The 20,039-nt window shown below is 36.1% G+C and overlaps 1 protein-coding gene across 3 annotated transcripts in view; it reads right to left on the bottom strand.

The window, feature by feature from the left end:
- Positions 1-19,787, bottom strand: part of LOC126162545 (glutamate dehydrogenase, mitochondrial-like) — a 69,070-nt gene extending 49,283 nt beyond the window's left edge. The window contains exons 1-4 of one of the 3 annotated variants that reach the window (XM_049919146.1): positions 19,663-19,782; positions 19,454-19,512; positions 11,434-11,589; positions 11,136-11,340 (exon numbers count right to left, since the gene is read on the bottom strand). In XM_049919146.1, coding sequence (XP_049775103.1) covers positions 11,136-11,340; positions 11,434-11,589; positions 19,454-19,465 — 373 coding nt within the window. In that variant the 5' untranslated portion in view covers positions 19,466-19,512; positions 19,663-19,782. The other 2 variants (XM_049919138.1, XM_049919129.1) reach the window with 2 other exon arrangements.
- Positions 19,788-20,039: the final 252 nt, after the last annotated feature.

Below are 20,039 nucleotides of genomic sequence, written 5' to 3'. Positions count from 1 at the left end.
TGATAATTATGTGGTTATGTTTTTTATTGCTCATAGATATCCAACAGTAAACTATTGTAGCAGTATGTGGATGTTTGCCTGCAACCTATTAATGAGGTTTATTGAAAGTTAAACAATAACTGTGTGTTATTGGGGGGTTGTGAAAGTAAAGAACTGTGAAATGCAACTGTGCACCTGTTGGCTACATCATTTACAGTAGACGATAATGCACTTCCACACCCCATTTTTTCAGTTAGTATCACAACAAAGTACATCAACACTGAGGACAATCAATGAAGAAATAAAGCAGGAGAATGTCACATCATGTTAAACTCCTTTCAACCAATGCTTCAATCTCACATAAATATTAGCCCCTTTTCAAATATGATATGAATGAGGAAGTCAGTCAGTTAACATTAGGTGGTCAAGGTATCACCTCTGATTGCTATTACTGTATGATGCATTAGCTGAAAGGAACATCACAAGAGACACTTGATAGGAAGATTCCCATTTGCAGAACTGATGTGCAGAAATCAAGAATTATATAAGCTAGTGATTTGTTGTACACTTCATTAGATCATAATTTTCCAATTGATTGTCAGTAAAGAATGAGAGTAAAACTTAGAAGTATTTATCAGAAATGAGAGTAAAACAGTTAAATTTTCTGGAAGAAAATGATGGTTTTTATTCAGCTTTTATGAAAATATTATGCACTAGAATGTTACAAATTGAAGGTATGGTAAGTGAATACCATTATCACAGGAACTAAGCTTAGATCATAAACATGTTTGGTATGTACCAGTAATGAGGAAAAATGTTGAACTTTTAACAATTTAAATGTGTATTTTGATAAGATATGTACATTTTGTTATCTCAACAAAAAAGCATCTGAAACAAGAAGAGGTATGGCACATAAATGTGATTCTCAGTTCATATATTAGATAAATAACATTTTACAATTCTGTTGTAGAGTTCATGTCCTATCTTTACTACAGCGAAATGATTGTTATGAGATTATATCATGCAACAGCTTTCTGAAAGATACATTTTTCCATCAGATATGACAAAATACACATTTGAAGAGGGAAAGGAAATGAGTGATCTATAAAGATAAAGATAATAGATGTAGAAATATACAAAAGAAAATATTAAATCAACCGATATGAGAATGCAGTGATAACAGTTTTTTATGCAATCAAAATGAAGACAGTAGTTACACACTGTTTGCTGCGACACCTACTCTTCAGAATCATGGTGCCTCTAAGTATCTTCATAGCAATACCTGAAAATACAATGATCAGTGCGAAACCCACATACAGTGAGAGAGCCTCAACAGAAAACATCAAAGGAAGAGAAGTCAAACCACAAAAGTTCTTGCAGAAGACTGAACAACAATATCCACTGGTAAAAGGCACACTGACAACTCCTACTTAATGTTGACACATTAAAAAGGCCTGTGAATGTCCTCCTCCCCTCCCCTTCTCCCTCTGTCTCCTCATTAAAAAATATACATTCAGTTCATTCTATTTTTATTAACATTACATCAGATACATTAAATACAACAGCAGAAAATGAGTTTCACAGAAGCTAATTAACTTGAGAGAATACCAATCCACAATAAGAAGTACACATATATGATTCAAAAGAACAAAAGAAATTTATTAAACACTTTAGCAGGAAATGTGAAACAAGGCTCAATGAGAAAGAAAGTTACCAAAATCAAAGATATCACTGTCAGCGGCTATATTTTAAGTTCACTAAAATGTCTTTACCACAAGACTACAAAGATATTTGCAGACATGAAGTGTTCCTTAGTTGGTGTAATAAATGAATTAGAATGTGTTGGTGCCAAGACTGGAACTCTTGGGTAGGAAGAGAATGAATTATCCATATTATAGGCTATGCTGCAGGGAGCAATGATGTGGCACTACTATGGTCAATGTTACTCAGTTTTTGCATTGGGTAAAGCATTTTGGAGAAAATATGCTGAAGTATGCAGAAGTAAAACTGTTGCTCAAAACAGGAACAAGAGAGGATATGGGGAATTATCGTCCTATCTCCCTCCTTCCAGTCCTATCAAAAATCTTTGAAAATGCTGCTGCTATGCAGATTCGAAATTTTTGGGAGAAATATGATATTATTACGGAAAACCAATTTGGTTTCCAGTGTGGCAAAAGTACTATTGATGCAATTAACAAATTTATTGACAAGATCAGCACATCATTAGACAACCATAATAAAGTTGCAGGAATCTTTTGTGATCTCACAAATGCCTTTGACTCTGTAAATCGTGCACTGCTCATCTATAAGCTTGATAATTATGGGATCAAGGGTAATGTTCTAAATTGGCTTACTTCATACTTATCAAATAGGAAACAAAGAGTGATTGTCTCATCAAATGCAGCAAATTACTATTCAAAATGGAAAACAGTAGTGCATGGTGTCCCTCAAGGCCCGATTCTAGGACCCATTTTGTTTTTGTTCTACGTTAATTTTTAATGATATACTGAACAATATAAATGCTCCATCGATTTTATTTGCAGATGACACATCTATATTAATTGAAAACCAGGAGGCAGAAAACATCCCTCTCTACATAATAAACACAATGAACAAACCAGAAACATGGTTCCAACTGAATGGATTAAGATTGAACATCCCCAAAACCCACATGGTCCAGTTCAGAACAAAACAGTCAAAGCCCCAAGAAATTAAAATAACTCATAAAAATCAGGATGTAGAAGAAGTGGATTCTGTGAAGCTTTTAGGGTTAAACCTAGTTAAAAATTTAAACTAGAATAAACATGTTGACTACCTGTTAAACTAATTATGTAGCTTTGCATTTGCTATGCAAATATTAGCTGGTGCAACAGACATGAATACAAGAAAAATTGCATACCACAGCTACTTTCAATCAGTTGTATTGTATGGTATTATTTTTTGGGGAAATTCAAGCAATATATTGTGCATACTAACGTTACAGAAAAGAATAATAAGGAACATGTGTACTGTCCATCCAAGGACATCATGTCGCCCATTATTTGAAAAACAACAGTTATTAACAGTTCCCTCCTTATACATCTATGACATTATCATCTTTCTACACAGCAATTTAGAGTTATTCAAGAAAAACTGTTTCAATCACACGTATAACACGAGAAACAAAGACAATTTTATGCTTCCCACTCATCGCTTAAACCTATTATATGCAGTCTCATCAATATATGGCAATGAAAATTCATAACAAGCTAAAAGGAAAGAATGTTCTGAGTATGAACCTAGAGACACTGAAAACAAAGCTATACGATATACTTGTCAAATCCTGCTACTACACTGTTGAGGAGTTCATGAAGGATGAACTGAACATTTGAGCAGGATAAATTTACATATATTCTCGTGTGTAAATGTAGCTGTCCTTCACAAAAGGGAGGAAAGAAAAATAAAAGTTTATATTAATGTTAAAATTCTTTGTACCAATTAGGCCTAAGTTGTGTTATCCATTTTTTGACGAGTCTCCTGTACACTAATCATATGATTAGAAATTGTATGTTATGAGACGAATAGAGCACTATTCATGATTCACTATGGAAGTGTTGCCTCATGTAGATGAGGATTACAGTGCAAATCCTGCGGTTGGTTTTCATAAATAACATCACAGCACACTGTCAAATTCAGAGAGACATTGTTCCACAAAGAGAGACTCCTAAAAATGATATGCTGTTGCAAGGTTCTCCTTTCAAGGGGGTAGAACCAAATAAACTGCAAACACAATCATTAATACTCAGTTAGCATGATAAGAGTACTGAATGGGTGAGTATGTGTACCGACTTACCAAGTAATATGTACTGGTGGACAATGACAAACTGGATACTTCACCTTGTTTTATACAAAGGAGTGTGGCACAAACACAGGAAGTGGATGGAAGAAAACATGGTTTGGGTTGGTGTGAATAATTTTGGCACCAATGTGGTGGTTTTAGCAAAAGAGTAATTGACTGCCAGTGGAGATGCTCTGGATGAGAATGATTTGGACAGATGAAGTATGGACCTATACCATTAACAAACTGTCAAATACATCTGTATTAAGCAGGAAAATACAGCATTTGAAGGGAGAATGTAGGATAGCACTGGAGAAAATTTTAATAAAGTTCGCAGATTTTTCCGCTCCCAGTGGACCATTACTGGGGTTAGTCATTTACACTACACAACAAGGGGGACAAACATACAGTTAATATGAAACAGTATAGAATTCCTCATCATTTGCAACCAATAATGGAAGTTTATCAATCAAGAGTTAAATGATGGCATTATTGAAAAAAGTAGCAGTCCCCAAGGAGCACCAGTTATCGTTGTGCATAAGAAATCATTGGATGATATGAAGAAATAGAGGTTCTGTTGTGGCTGTTATTATTTCAATTGCAGAACAGCTACAGATGCATATCCTATACTGAATATAGAAGAAACATTAGATAATTTTGGATAACGCAGAGTTTCTTCAGCAATGGATCTAGAAGGTGGTTAACACTAGCTGAAAGTAGTGCTGGAGGACCAGTCAAGACCACATTTACCATTCCCCATGGGAATTTTGGGCTTAATAATGCACTGTCCACATTTCAGTGATTATTATATACAGTAGTGAGCATGCTGAATTCACATCAATGTATGGTGTACTTAGACAATATTGCTGTTTTTTTCCAAGGATCTGAAGGGCCGCACCCAGTGGCCCAGATGCATATCCTATACTGAATATAGAAGAAACATTAGATAATTTTAGATAATGCAGAGTTTCTTCAGCAATGGATCTAGAAGGTGGTTAACACTAGCTGAAAGTAGTGCTGGAGGACCAGTCAAGACCACATTTACCATTCCCTATGGGAATTTTGGGCTTAATAATGCACTGTCCACATTTCAGTGATTATTATATACAGTAGTGAGCATGCTGAATTCACATCAATGTATGGTGTACTTAGACAATATTGCTGTTTTTTTCCAAGGATCTGAAGGGCCGCACCCAGTGGCCCAGATGCATATCCTATACTGAATATAGAAGAAACATTAGATAATTTTGGATAATGCAGAGTTTCTTCAGCAATGGATCTAGAAGGTGGTTAACACTAGCTGAAAGTAGTGCTGGAGGACCAGTCAAGACCACATTTACCATTCCCTATGGGAATTTTGGGCTTAATAATGCACTGTCCACATTCAGTGATTATTATATACAGTAGTGAGCGTGCTGAATTCACATCAATGTATGGTGTACTTAGACAATATTGCTGTTTTCTTCCAAGGATCTGAAGGGCTGCACACAGTGGCTAGGAGTGTTTAAATGTTAAGTGTGGTGCATTTAACATTAACCATCAAAAAATTTTGCTTATGTTGACAAAAGTTAATTATGTAGGCCCATGAGTGCAATGAAGTCGGCAAGTGAGCAGTGCTCTTGAATGCTTGCTTTGCTTCTTCATCCGGCTGCACGCTTCCCCCACTGACATGTCACACTGTCTGAGCATGAGGAGAGGGATGGGAGGAGGGGGGAACAGGGGATCTGGGGAACTATGACATGCTGCATTTCAATGAGAATGCAGTCACATTGCCTATAACTTGGTTTCATATTTCATGAATTCAACAGAACTCGTATTTTTCTTAACCCAAGTGGGCTTAGGGTAATGTACGGTATTTCTCGTCACAACCTGTCCCTTCCACAATGCAGTTTTCTTTTAAAATGCAGTCCCATAAAATCAGAAGTAAATTATTTCTCACCTTGCATTGTCTTACTCTGGACAGTGTGCATGACATCCACTCAAGATGCAAGACCTGCAATCCATTCCAAATGTTCCAATTTTCATTCCTGCATTCCTTTTTCTTTCATAAATTCAATGATAGCGAATTTTAAACTGAAAAATCATTGCAGGATTGCACTTGACCTAAACAAAGTACTTTGCAGTAATATTCGAAGTCTCCACACACTTTGTTCAGTTCCATCAAAATGTGTTGCAACTGACAGTACAGTAGTGCATACAATTGCAGAAAATTTACTATTCATACCACAACTTCATTATGTGCTCCATGTCTGCAAATTTAGCACAAAGTGCTTCTTGATGTACAGAAAAATGATTCATATCTGGTGACTGTTGTAACTTTTTGCTCGTTCACCATGAAATAAATATTCAAATATTAAAATTCTTTCTGCATAGTGATTTATTGTCATTCCACAGCAAATTTGCAGTACCATTTCTCATGTGACAGCATAATAGACATTGAGAATACTCATCTTTCTCTTCTATCATTCCCATTCACTTTTAAAGGCTTGTTGTGATGACAAATCACTAAACTGCCTCTTTTTGTGTAAATAGCCACTGGATCTGTCAACTTCCTTTATTCTGGTACCACAAACAAATAGCGTAGGCTAAACAGCACTGACACCATGATTCTGCTAAACTTAAGTGTGTCATGCTGACTGAAAAATGTTACACCGTAATGATAAATGAAATGTTGCCTGCACCAAGTACTTCCAAGAGAACTGAGCAAAGCCAAGACATTCTGAGCCTCTACATCTTACTTGCTTACAGTTTTGCATGCTGGGCCAACCCTGATCTAGGGCATGTGACCAGCTAAGATGGTAGAAAGACAGGCCCAATATTTTCATGTGCAATGCATGGTTTTTCAGTACCACAAACTAAAAACCAGCAACAGTTATTTTTAGGATAACAAAATTATCATACAGAATTTGTAAATTCATTTGCTGATATTTCCAGAGCATTGACACATTTATTAAAGAAGGATGTAAATTTCCAGAGGACAACTTGTGTCAAGACACATTTGAGAACTTAGAGGAGGCACTAATAACTAACCCTCTATTATTCCAAATTATGAACAAGCGTTTATCCTGTCCTATAACGCAAGCAACCAGGTGGGCAGATGCCTTTGAAGTCAGTAAGTTAATGGGGAAATACCACCTAGTAGCACAGTTAAATAAAGTTGAGTAGAATTACTTGACCACAGAGAAGGAAATGTTGAGTTTAATATATGGAATCACTTACTTTGGGTGTTACGCACACGGCATAAAATTAGAGTCATAACTGATCATGTGGCATTGAAGTGGCTGTTAGTGTTGGTACAGCCTTCAAGCTGGTTGACTCAATGGGTATTGTAATTGAGTTAATCTGATTTTGTGGTAGCTCACAAACAGGAAAAGAAGCATGACAATGAAGATGAGCTATGCTGAAAGACTGGGGTCATATGAGTGTTTGGCTGAAACCTTGCAGAACGGCAGAAACTACATACTGCTGGTGCAGACTGCACACCTGTTCAAGATAACCACAGTTTGTTATGCATGACGGACTACTATATAGAATGACGATATTCAGATAACATATAGGGCCATTTCTGTCTTAGGCAAGACTAGGCAGCCATCTGTGGCAACAAAATTTTAGGGGCAGTAAAGAGCAGAAAAAATTAATTTCAAACAGCAAAAAACTGAACAAATTAGGGGAAAAAATGAAAAAAGAGGAAAAATTAAAACACTGAACTGTTTTCAAGAGCATGGAATGGTTACTTCATACGTCTTTACTCTTACAAAAGTAAATGCATTGCCTCCATCTACCTCAAAACTAAAGCAGCTGCTACTGAGTATGAAATAGAAGACAGGACGGTCACCATTTTTTGAAGAATTGTGTTCCATGTGCATAAATGCACATTTAACCAAACGCTAGTGCACATGTGCTACATGATAACTATCATAGATCACTTTTCATATTAAGTTGTGATGATTCACAATGGAAACAGGAAATTTGTGGTAAGTCACTATGGGACCAAACTGCTGATGTCATCGGTCCCTAGGCTTACACACTACTTAAACTATCTTAAACTAACTTACACTAAGGACAACACACACATCCCTGCCCAAGGCAGGAATCAAACCTCCGATGGGGGGAGCCACGTGAACAGTGACAAGGCACCTCAGACCTCGCAGCCATCACATACAGTGATGATTGGCATCTTAAATAAGCAACTGAGGACAGCAGTACAAGAAATGGTGAATACTTTCTTATCTCTTGTTCCTAACACAATAATTACAGATCAGGGCATCTATTTCTGTGCAAACTAGTTGAGTAACTATGTCATCTGCTGGGAATCTAGAAACTATAAACTAGTCCCCTGCATCCAAAAATGAAGGGGTGGACTGAGTGCATTCACCAAAGCAATGATAACATGATGAGCTATTATATCAGAAGTCACCACAGTGATTGACACTTTTATCTGTCCTATGCCGTGGCTGCATATATGATGACATTGAGCTCTGATGCATGAGGTGGTGTTCAGCAGGAAGATGTCATCAGCTTTCAAAGTTATTAAAACTAAAATTTGGAAAAATGCTATTTGGTATAATTTTGTGAAAAAGTTGCGATGTATGTGGATGATATTTCGAAACTAGACACCTCCTTGTTTATGAAAGTATACACAGCCAAATTATGCCCTACAGCATGGGTAGGGAACCAGAGGCCAGATATGGCCCACAATTGGTTTCAATCTGGCCTCTGGGAGAGATTGGTGGGACACAGAACAAGCACTCTCACTGTACTTTGTACTCTGCCCAGGATGCATTTTCAGATATTTCTACTGATGCTCAGCTCACTTTTGGTTTGCATCTCATGATGCAGACCAGTGAAAGTTTTGCTTACTCCACATATGTGCAATGTCATTTCACCACCGCTGGATTGGAACAACAAAGAGAAACATGTTTCCAGTCTGAGCATGAAGCTATGGCCAATGTGTGCATGTAGAGTGTGAGACAAACAGCTCACTACCTTGAAGGAGCACTGGCAAAAGTTTTTCATCTCTGGATTGGTGCTAACAACACAAAAAGGTTATATAATACTTACTACCTATGTCTGTGCTACACACTGATAGATCGCAAATGTTAGCAGTAAGTGAAAATGAGATGAAATTACCAACTTCTGGTAAAATGTGCTGATCTGAATAACAGAATTACAGGCCATAACCTGTTGAATAAGTTAGTAACCTGTCATCAGTTCACGCATAAAGTTCTGTGCTTGTTGTTTTTTAATTTAATGAAAATGTTTCTTTGCACCTTTCCTGAGTTTATCTGCAAACTGTCTGGCATTAAGCACAGAAAAGTACCTTCTTAATGTCACCAATTCCAGGTGAAACTGACAGATGATTATCTCATTACCATGTACAAAGATAAAACTGCTTGCTTGTAGTGTAGTGAAACACTACCTGTTGTGTAGGAATAGAATATGAAAAGGCACTTTTCTACAAAATGCATTGCTGAAAAACAGCTTAGAGGGCAACTGCCGAAAGGAAATTAAAATACGAGGCATATTCCAAAACTGAAATCTGTTTGGTCATAAAACACAAGCTCAAGAAAAAAGGTTTTTATTGACAGTAATATTTCACTATAGATCTACTTTACTTTTCCACATAACTGCCATTCATATCCATACACTTTCTGTAACAGTGCACCAGCTTCTTTAATCCCTTCACATAGAGGTCTGCTGCCCGGGAATTGATCCATTTGCTGATGGTAGTCTTGAGTTTGCCATCATTTTGAAATTGTTGTCCACCTAGCCAGTTTTTTAAATGCAAGAAGAGGAAATAGTCACTTGGTGTAAGGTTGGGATTGTACAGAGGGTGCTCAAAAAGTTCCCAATGAAAATCTTGAATCTTTTCATCAGTTTTTGCAGTGGTGTGAGGGCAGGCACTGGCGTGAAGGATGATTATGTCAGACGATAGTTTCCATAGCTTCAATTTTGGATAACATGTTAGAATTTGGCTTGGTTAGCATTTCACAGTATACATCAGTTGTAATTGTTGACTCACAGCCCATGAAATCCATCAAAATGATACCCTTTTCGTCCCAAAAAATGGTAGCCATCATTCTTTGATTTGAGAAGGGAAACTACTTAAACTTTTTGGTTTGGGTAAACTCGAATGGTGCCACTGCATCGACCCTTGTTTCGCTTCTACATTAGTGCATGTCAGTGTCACCCTTTACAATGGGGGAAAGCAAATGATATTCATCTTGCCTATAGCTCTCCACAAAGTGTCATGCACTATAATTCATTTGCTCTTAGTGCTCCTCAGTGAACATTTTTAGAACCTACTACACACACAGTTTGTTATATCCAAGCTGTTCAGTGACAGTCCTGTAAACTGATGTTCGAGCAACATTTTGGAAATCATTATCCAGACCACTAATCATGAACTCAAATCACTTTGAAGTTTTTGGCTCACTTGATCAATGACATTGTTAGTCCAAATACTAGGCCTCTCACTTCACTGTTCACGGTCAACATTTGTGGAGCCATTTTGAAATTCTCAAACTTCTTTGTCATTTATTATTTCAGGTCCACACACTAGGCATAACTCACGATGGATTTCAGCAGCTGAAGATCCTTTTTCCAGCAAAAATTAGTGCACTTCACAACTGGTGGGACCTAAGATTGTCTTGGCCATTGCAATCTGCTCTCACTGACTGGTAAATGACTACTGAATCAAACCAACATAGCACTAGTTTCATAAGGAGTCATCAGATGTGCTGCATGCATGAAACATCACTCAGGCCTATGATCAGTAAAATATTTGTCAACAGACCTTAGTTTTGGAAACGCCTCATATTAATTTTTGATTTCAGGCAACAAAAGTGGGTTGCAAGAACCGTTATCTGTACTGTAGCTCAGATTTGGAGGTTCTTTTTTATTTTAAATCAAAAGGACAACTGCCATCTTTGGCAAGATCATTGCATCTGCCATATTAGATTTATGCAATGTTGCCATAATTCATAGTTTCCACTTTCATCTCATTGCTATCAGTTTTACTGTTCTATGGGTGAACATTAAATAAATGAGTGCTCACAAACGCTTTTCTGTTGCTGAATTTGTTGGTGTAGCATTTCATTAAAAGGGAGCCATTCATATCCATGCATTTCTTTGAACTTCAGGAGAGCCGCAGTTGTGTCACCCGATGAAGTGGCCCACGAGCTTAAATAAGTATGAGAGTTGGTCCGCAGATCACGAAAGGTTGACCATACCTGTCTTAAAGGATTGGTACTGCTTAATACTTGAGTGTCTTGTTGTGGCAGTATGTTGAAGATTTTCAAGCCAATACAAAATAACAGTTGAATAAAAGCAAACTTACGCATTAAGCTGATATAGGAATCTGTTTCATATTTAAAATGCAGCCTCCCAAATGAAACATGGTTAATATTCTTCAGAAATTCAAAATATGATACAGTTACACCACCAGCGCTGCAAAATATGTCCGGAAGAACTAAAATTTTGCGGTCTTGTAATATTTTGTCTGCAGCTGGTGTAACTGGCCCATTAGCACCCTCAGCTACAATCTGTCAGAACACAAAATGCATAATTGTATTAAACACTGGCCATATATATATATTAAAACTGAAACTGATGTATTATTTATGGGACTCTCTCACCTTAGCTCTAATTTCATTGGCATTTTTACACGTAATACACTTCTCTATTGCTGCAAGCACAAGAATATCACAATCTTTGAATGCAACATTTTCAGCTGCTTGTGCATTTGGATAACCTTTAATTGTACCGTGCTCTTCCAAATATTCGAGAAGATCCTGCAACAAATGCTTGAACATGAGACAGCTAGATGTGGCAAAGAAGTGACATGGAAAGTTCTGTATATTCTTTTATCTTTTCCATGCAGCAGAAGAACCTCTACAGAAATATAGTACAACAAAACATTAATGACAGTTATTACGTACATAATGTCATTCTAAAAGTCAGCATAATTATGAAATAAGAATCTGCTCAGCAAAGCATCTAAAATAAATACAAAACTGCTAAACTGCATCCTCTTCCTAATAACATAATTAGATTTGCATGTGGAAGGTCTGATATGGCCTGTCATAACTTGCTCTCTACCCCCCTTCCCCTCTGAGTAGCAGAAACAATGTCTACAAATATTTTTTATGTATATTCCACTTTTAGCATTACTGTAGAGGAGTTGCCTTCTACATTTCCCTCTAGGTCCATGAAAATTGTTTGCTCATAATTCAACACATGTCCTATCAATCTGCACCCACACAGTGCATTATTATTACTACAACACATTGCTTAGTTATGTTACATAAAAGATGTACACCATGTTACATGTTGGAATATATATTACATTTTTCGCCTTAATTGTTGTGTTAAAAATTGATCTATATCAGTTAAAAAAGTGCAGTAAGCAATGAACAGTGGTGGAAACTGTCATAAATGAAATATTCAATGTGAGTAGTCTGAAAGACTACTAAACTGAATGAATGCATCACTAGTTTACAGTTTATTATTGGTACTTTAAAAATACAATATGTATCATACTGCTTACACATACAAAATGTTGTTTGATAAAATTATAATCAATACAAGTGATCTAACCACAATGTAGATTAAAATATGAAGCCTCAAGTACGGAAGTGCTCACAGTCCTAAAAAGACTAAAATATTGCATTGGTAATGATAGCATATCAGATTAACTGCAGAGGAATGTGGAAATACACTGCAAAACCACTAACTTATATAGTTAATGCATCCTTTAGTGATGGAGTTTTCCCTGACCTCCTGCAGTTGATAATGTTACCCCATGCCACAAACAGGGACTGAAAATGAAGTAGGCCTAGCTAATTACAGGCCAATAGCTCAATTTGGCATATCTTCAGGAATATAATCAGAAATTGTTTTATGCCAGATTGAAAATTTTTATTGGCAGATTTTCTTTATTATGAGACCACAAGCATGGTTTAAAAAAAAAACGCCCTCCAAGATGGCAGCCAGGGTAAAAGTTAGTATGTGTCTTGCCAAAAAAAGTAATTTTTTCTGTTAAAAGAAACCATGTGAAAACTGTAAGGATGAAACTACTAAACTGAATGAATGCATCACTAGTTTACAGTTTATTATTGGTACTTTAAAAATGGGTACTGCGAAATTACAGCTTGAAAAATTTGAACTGAACACACTGACAAATTAGCCAAGCATAATGTAAACAGTGCAAATCTGCCGAACGAAAGTTGTGTTGAAGTGATGATCTTATGAGGCAGTTGTGTGTTAATACAGATATAGAAGAAGTCAATCTATAATGACATATCCAGGTAAATTGGCATAGCAAGGCTAAGCATGAAACCAGTTGAATGGTGCCACCTGCATTAATCTGTATAGAAAGGTCGATAGGCAACAGGCGACCTTTTTCCTACATACATTGCAATGAGCTGCCAGACAGAAAACATTATAGGTAAGCCTCCGACTTTTTACTTTTATTCACATATATTCATTCATTAGTATTGTATGTAATTAAATTTTTGAGAAAAGTATAAGTTACGTTGTAAAGCTTACTTTTAGCTATATTTTGAGAGAGAGAAGGTTCTGCTAGAGAACGCAGTAGTTGAACATTTCTCGAACGAATCAAAGAAGGCTTTTCAGGCTACAATGACATACCGTACATTGTGTCAGGGTAAAATGACACAGTATGTCATTTTACGTCGTGGATTCTAGTTCTATTCTGTGTGATCTTTGATATTAATTAAGCTACTTATTTTATATATGTGTTTAAATTTAACAACAATAGCAGTAGGTCATTCTATAATAAATTAAATGAAACATTAAACATGAATTGATAAATGTCTGATGATACACAGATGCAAAGGATTTATGAAGGGAACATTAATTTCCCCTTTCAGATGGTGTACAATAAAGGAAGGAAATCTTCAAAGAATTCTTGGGATGTGGTGAAGATGCAGCAGGCTATAAATGCTGTTACCAGTGGCGAGATGGGATAGCAGCAATCACTGAAAGCATTCGGAATTCCCCAGGCCATGCTTGTAAGACAAGCTAGGAATGTGTATGCTATGAATGTGTATACTTTCTGAAAACTCACCAGGAATTTTCAACATTAAATAATCAGGTTCATAACCATGAAACAAGGAACAGGGATGATTTTCACAGAGACACCCACAAAGGAGCACTCTACCAAAAAAGTGTAAACTACCAGCCCAAAATACTTTTTAGTGCATTGCCTTCTACAATAAAGAAAATTAAAGAATTTCTAAAATTCAAGGTAGATCTTAAACAATTTTTACTAACACATAGTTTTTATTGCATTGGAGAATACCTGAATATGGAAAAGTAATATTATTTATATATACTGATATAAAATATTTGTATTTATCATCCAAGTTTTTGAAACAAATTAAAGATAAGAAACTATATTGTAATTGACTACATCCATACAACGTATATTGTTAACGGATGAATAAAGAGATTGATTGATTGACTGAATACAAACAAAATATTCAGTGGTGTTCAAAAGGACTGGATAGATTCCAGCAAACTATCAACACTGTAGTCAAGCATTACCTAGTACAACACCTAAAGCTGTTGGAGTTGTGCCTGTTTGGTATGACTATGAAGGAGGTGAGACAATTTGAATTCCAAATAGCCAAGAAAAGCAAAGAGCTAACTTAATTTTGCGAAAGAAATATTGTATGAAAAAGACCTTTTTGGTGGCAATAGTTATGCTTCGAAAGATTGTCTTCGTAATGCTTGGAACTGCACTCGCATTCGAAACCTGGAAAATGCTGGTTAAGGTGTCAGCAGTGTAATTTGTGGGCACACAATGAATGTGGTGGAGTAAGCCACAGAACATAACACTTTATTTGCTATATCTTCAAATAGATATGATTGGTGAGAATTTTTTTTAAAAAAAGAGAACTAATTTTGTTTCTTCGTGGATTCACATTCACATTCATAATTCTACTTTCAGTCTTCACTTTTTTTTACGACTGAAGTGAGAAACCTTAATTGATACTGTTGAACAATTGTTTTAGGAGTAGCCTTTTATTTTTTAATTACAAATCTATTAAATATATCAGATATCTAACGGTTATCTGAATTTCTTACTTTTTCTTACTCCTGTCATTTTACCCTGACATCAGCCTAAAATGATATATTATGCACTTTTTACAAGAATGTTAAAAAACATATGGTTTATATTAATTTAAAAACAAGGCACCATGATGGTGAAACCGTGAATGAGGCACACTTCTGATACAGATTTTATTTAACATTGTGGTCTATGACAGTAATGTCCAAAAAACGAAATGGTATGTCATTTTAGCCGGACTTCCCCTACAAAGTGCCAATAATCAGTTTGTTAAGTTCTGGAGACATTTTAAAAACATGAAATGCATTGACATGAGTAATATGGGAAGTGGATTCCACACACACAACATGGAATAAACCTGAATGGCTTCAGTGAAACCTAATAACCAAGGAAATAAAAGATACCAAACTAACTTCAAAATCAAACCCATAGTCACAAAGCCATCACCAGACCCAATAGAAACAACAAAACACCTCAAAAAATGTAGAAGTGATAGAACCATCAGCAGTAGCAGCAAAACATGCAAAAAATGCGAGGAGTCAGCAGAAACAACAGTGGATAATGAAGTGAATGACAAGAAAACTATAGCTGCTCATCGTCCAAGTGATCTTTTAGGTGAAGACAAGAAAAACGAGAAGTCTTCAAGGCAAGAGATGCTCTGTGTTTCTCAGTTCTCCACCAAAATATCGAGTCCATAAGAAATAAAGTGCAACAGTTAGCAGTGCAAATGCAGACTATTGATAGCTCACTTGTCTGCATAAGAGAACATGGGTACAGGGGATCTAAAATGACACATGTAGCTCTAAGCTCATATAATCTAGCAAGCCATTATAGAAGAACCACTATGAGAGGTGGTGGATCATGAATATATCTAAAGGAAGGGATTGTGTATAAAGTCATAAATGATGTTATTTGATTAAGTGAAGGAAAACATGTTGAAATATCAGCTACAGAGATAAGAAAGCCACCTATGTTCTGAAACTAACTATGTTATGTATTTACTGTTCTCTCAATGATGATAAAGATATATTTTTAGCAAAACTAATCGAAGTATTGGACATGGTTACTAATCCTCAGGGCAAAATTCTCATTTGTGTACATTTAAACAATAACACATTGAACCCAGATGGGTTCTGAAACACATTTTTGAACATTATCTAAAGCTATGGAATATCATCACTAATTAACACAGCCGCTAGGGTAACTAAGCATCCAGCATAAATCATTGTCCAGTTGAAGAAAGAAAATTGTTATGTTGTTGTAAGTAAACTGGGCCTTTCATATTGTTCCAGACAGCTCTCAGAATTAAACACAGCTATCGAAAATGAAACTAAAATAATCACATATAGAAAGGTCTTCTCAAAGCAAAAAAGGCTTGAATTTGCCATGCAAATGAACAATGAAACATAGGAAAAAGTGCACTTAGAGACTAGTACAGACAAAAAGCTTTCAAAATTACTATAAAAATTTAAATTGTTTCAAATAAGTGTTCTCAAAAGAACTACAAGTCACTAAAAGACAAAACAAAAGAAACTGAATGACCAACAGGATAAGGAAATCCTCTCTAACACTCAAAATGTTCAGCAGCATAAAAACAATCAAAATGACCCTGCATTTCAAAAATACTAATAACATCCAAAAACATATATACAAATGTTTTATTAACAGCAAAAAGGTCTTACAATGATAAGATTATATAAAAGTCAGCAAACAAAATAAAAGCAGCCTGGGCTGTGTGAAGACATCGCTAGCTGTGGCCAACACAAGAGGTTTTCTTTCTGTTTTCTTTCATGCTTTCTTTCTCCGTTTGTAGTTGTACATGAATTTATAGAGATATAGCATAGAGTTTATTTTGTTCTACGGGGTGTTCAAAAAATCTCTCCACAATGTCGTATGATTGTTAGCCACACATGCCGTATGCCGCAGTGAATATACTGAAATGAAACTCAGTGAAATACAAGTTATTAATTTATTGAATATTCATTTTTACTTACAAATTTTCACAGTAAATGTTGAATGTGTCCCCCCTGTTGTTGAATACACAATTCAGTTCATCTAACCATGTTTCCAAACACAAGCTGTAACACTTCTTCTGTAACAGAAGCAATGAAAGTGGATATTGCAGTTTTCAATTCATGGGTGGATTTTGGACAGTTTTTATAGACAGTTGCTTTCACTGCACCCCAGAAGAAAAAGTCAGGTGGTGTTAGGTCAGGCAATCGTGGAGGGCAAAGTCCCTGTGAGTGATCACCAAAAACATTAGCAAGCAGTGACATTGAAACAGGAGCTGTATGTGCGATTGCACTATCTTGTTGAAAATAACCATTCAGTATTTCACTTAACACAAGTTCTCCTATGAATGGGTACAGAATATCACTGCAGTATCATTGTGCGTTCATTGTTTCATTGAAAAATATGGGACCCACAATCATACAGCACGCACGCCTGACAATCATAAGGCACTGCAGAGAGACTTTTTGAACACCCTGTATAATGTAATAAGTAATTCTTTGTGGAAAATAATAATATGCAACTGATATTGTTTCCCTTTTGGACATCAGTAATTAGGTTTTCTTGTCTATGGAATATGAAAAGTATTTTGATTCTTTGTTTACCATTTACTGCACTAATTTGGATTAGAATGACTTTGTAAAGTTAAATGTATACTGAGATATTGTACAAGTAGAGCAGAGCGATCAGAATATCAATTGGGAGGGTCAAGCAGTGTGAGTAGAGCATGTGTTGCACTCATGTTTGTACTGAGGAGGCAGGAGGTTAAAAGTGTGCTGACTATGTCGTGTCTTGAAACAGTCTGTATGAAAGAAACTGATTAACAGTGAGATACATTCCTGCACCTTCCTGTAATGGAACGTAAGAAGTTAAAAGTGGACAGAGAAGTTGGACTGTGTAAAACTGCCAAACGAACTGTGTCGTGTAACTTCAATGATATAGCTATGGACAGATGACATTGTAGTTACCGTGTTCTGGAAATATCTGTGCTCGCTGTGACTGTGCCGTGTGCATTTTAAGTACTTTATAATTTCAATGCATAATCACGCTGTCACTGATGACTGTGTGCATGAACTGTTAATTGTGTTACAGGCATATAGAAACTGTGTATTATGAGGATGCATGTTACTGCCAACAGTGGTGAGTTCCCGGTCACGTTATTAATGTGGTAAATGAACAGACTGTAATTCCGCAATCAAAATAACTTTAAGGAGCTTTACTGATCTGTGTTACTTCAGCATTCTGACCCAGGAAGAGTGGTTGACTCAATATTCTTCTTGATATATAGCAATGATTTTCCCCAGAGTGTCAAACACAGTGAAACAGTATTGTTCACTGATGACAGTAACATTCTAATCAGTGAAACATGTTAGCAGAGCAAGGTTAGGGATTGAAAAAGATAAGTAACAGATTGTTTATAATACTTATATTCTGATAACAACACATTACATGTAGCACACTTAAGAGAGTGAACATCAAGTGCACCCATTAGAAGATACAGATGCTACAGTAGCTGATAAGTGTTTTTTGGCTTAAAAAAAAAATCTCACGAGATAGAAGAAACTGATCCTAAGATACAGATGCTTCAGTAGCTGATAAGTGTTTTTTGGCTTTTTTTTAAAAAAAATCTCACAAGATAGAATAAACTGATCCTACTTTATGTTAGTAATAGCAGAGACGAAATAAACAGCACATCCACAATTTGTATCCCATGTTCCACTTAGGGTTTACTGAAGCGGAGGATACATCATTCAGGTGAACAACAGGACAGCAATGCTAGTTGAAACTAAGAAATCGACTATGCTGAACTTGTATCCCGTACTGCACTTAAGCAATACAGTTCAAAAGACTTTCGAGATACAACTGACATACATGTAATGTGATGTATTCTTTGCTAGTAATTTCATTCATTTCTTTCCATTGTATTTTGTGGAGAAATACTAAGATACAAACACGCGATATCGTTAACGTGAAAATACTACTGGCCCTTACATATGTGAAATAAGGTTTATCTCTCTCGCATTCCTTTGTTTCTCAACATTCTCCTCAGCTCTTTCATCTTTGTAATACATGCTCTCTGGCGACTTGCGATGTCATTGTTCAAAGCCGACGGGTTGTATCCCCTGCTACACTAGACCCCAATTAGCCCATCATCAACTAGTTTGCCCATGCTCTGCAGTTTGTTGGCTACATCCAAAATGTGAATAACGTAATTTTGAATATTTCCTTCACATTTGGATAATGCAGTATCCAGTAGAACATCCCAGAGATACATCCATCTGGTTTTATTCTTACCAGCAAGCAGGTTTTCCAAAGTATCCCAAGCTTCCTTTGCTTTTGTTGTTTTTTCCACATGTGCATACAGAGATTTATCCACATGCAAAAGAATAAGTGTCCACACATCTATACCCATCTCTGCATTTGTAGCAGTACTTGCACCTATGGTATACTACCATAATTTCTCACGCATTAGAATGAGTTTCATTCCACGTGTTATAATCATCGTTTCTCAGCTTGTCTACCACTGGAGTAGTGGTTTATGTCAAACTTACATTTGAAGCCATTTTCAGGCACTTGAATTCAAAGCACTAGAATACTTGACTGATTTCTTCTGAAAAACGAGAGTTCAAATGCTGATGAAGTTAACAAAACTGAAATCAAAACAAGTATCACACACAACACAGTCACATAACCTAACATGCTTTGTCAGTTATTTATCTTCCTACCCACACAAAAAACATAGTTCACTGCACAGATTTACCATTCTGGGCCCATAACCTGTTAGCAGAGCAAGATTAGGCATTGAGAAAGATAAGTAACAGATTGTTCATAGTACTTATATTTTGATAACAACACATCACATGTAGCACACTTAAGAGAGTGAACATCAAGTGCAAAGATATTCTGCTCATCATACTCAACACATAGAAACAAAAGACCAAGGAGCCAGATTACCAACACAACAAAACATAGGACATAGCTGAAGAAACACTCATGAATGTATGCAGATGGGTAGTCAACAACAAATTAACTTTAAATGTAAAAAACCAGAAGTATTAGTTACCATATAAGCAAAAAACTCAAAAATAACTCTTAGTGACAGATGGGCACATTGAATGTGTAGCACAAACAAAATTT

This window comes from Schistocerca cancellata, chromosome 1 (genome assembly GCF_023864275.1).
Source record: "Schistocerca cancellata isolate TAMUIC-IGC-003103 chromosome 1, iqSchCanc2.1, whole genome shotgun sequence".
Classification (NCBI taxonomy): Eukaryota; Metazoa; Arthropoda; class Insecta; order Orthoptera; family Acrididae; genus Schistocerca; species Schistocerca cancellata.
The sequence above is the reverse complement of the archived record's forward strand: the minus strand, read 5'-3'. Positions and strand labels throughout refer to the sequence as shown.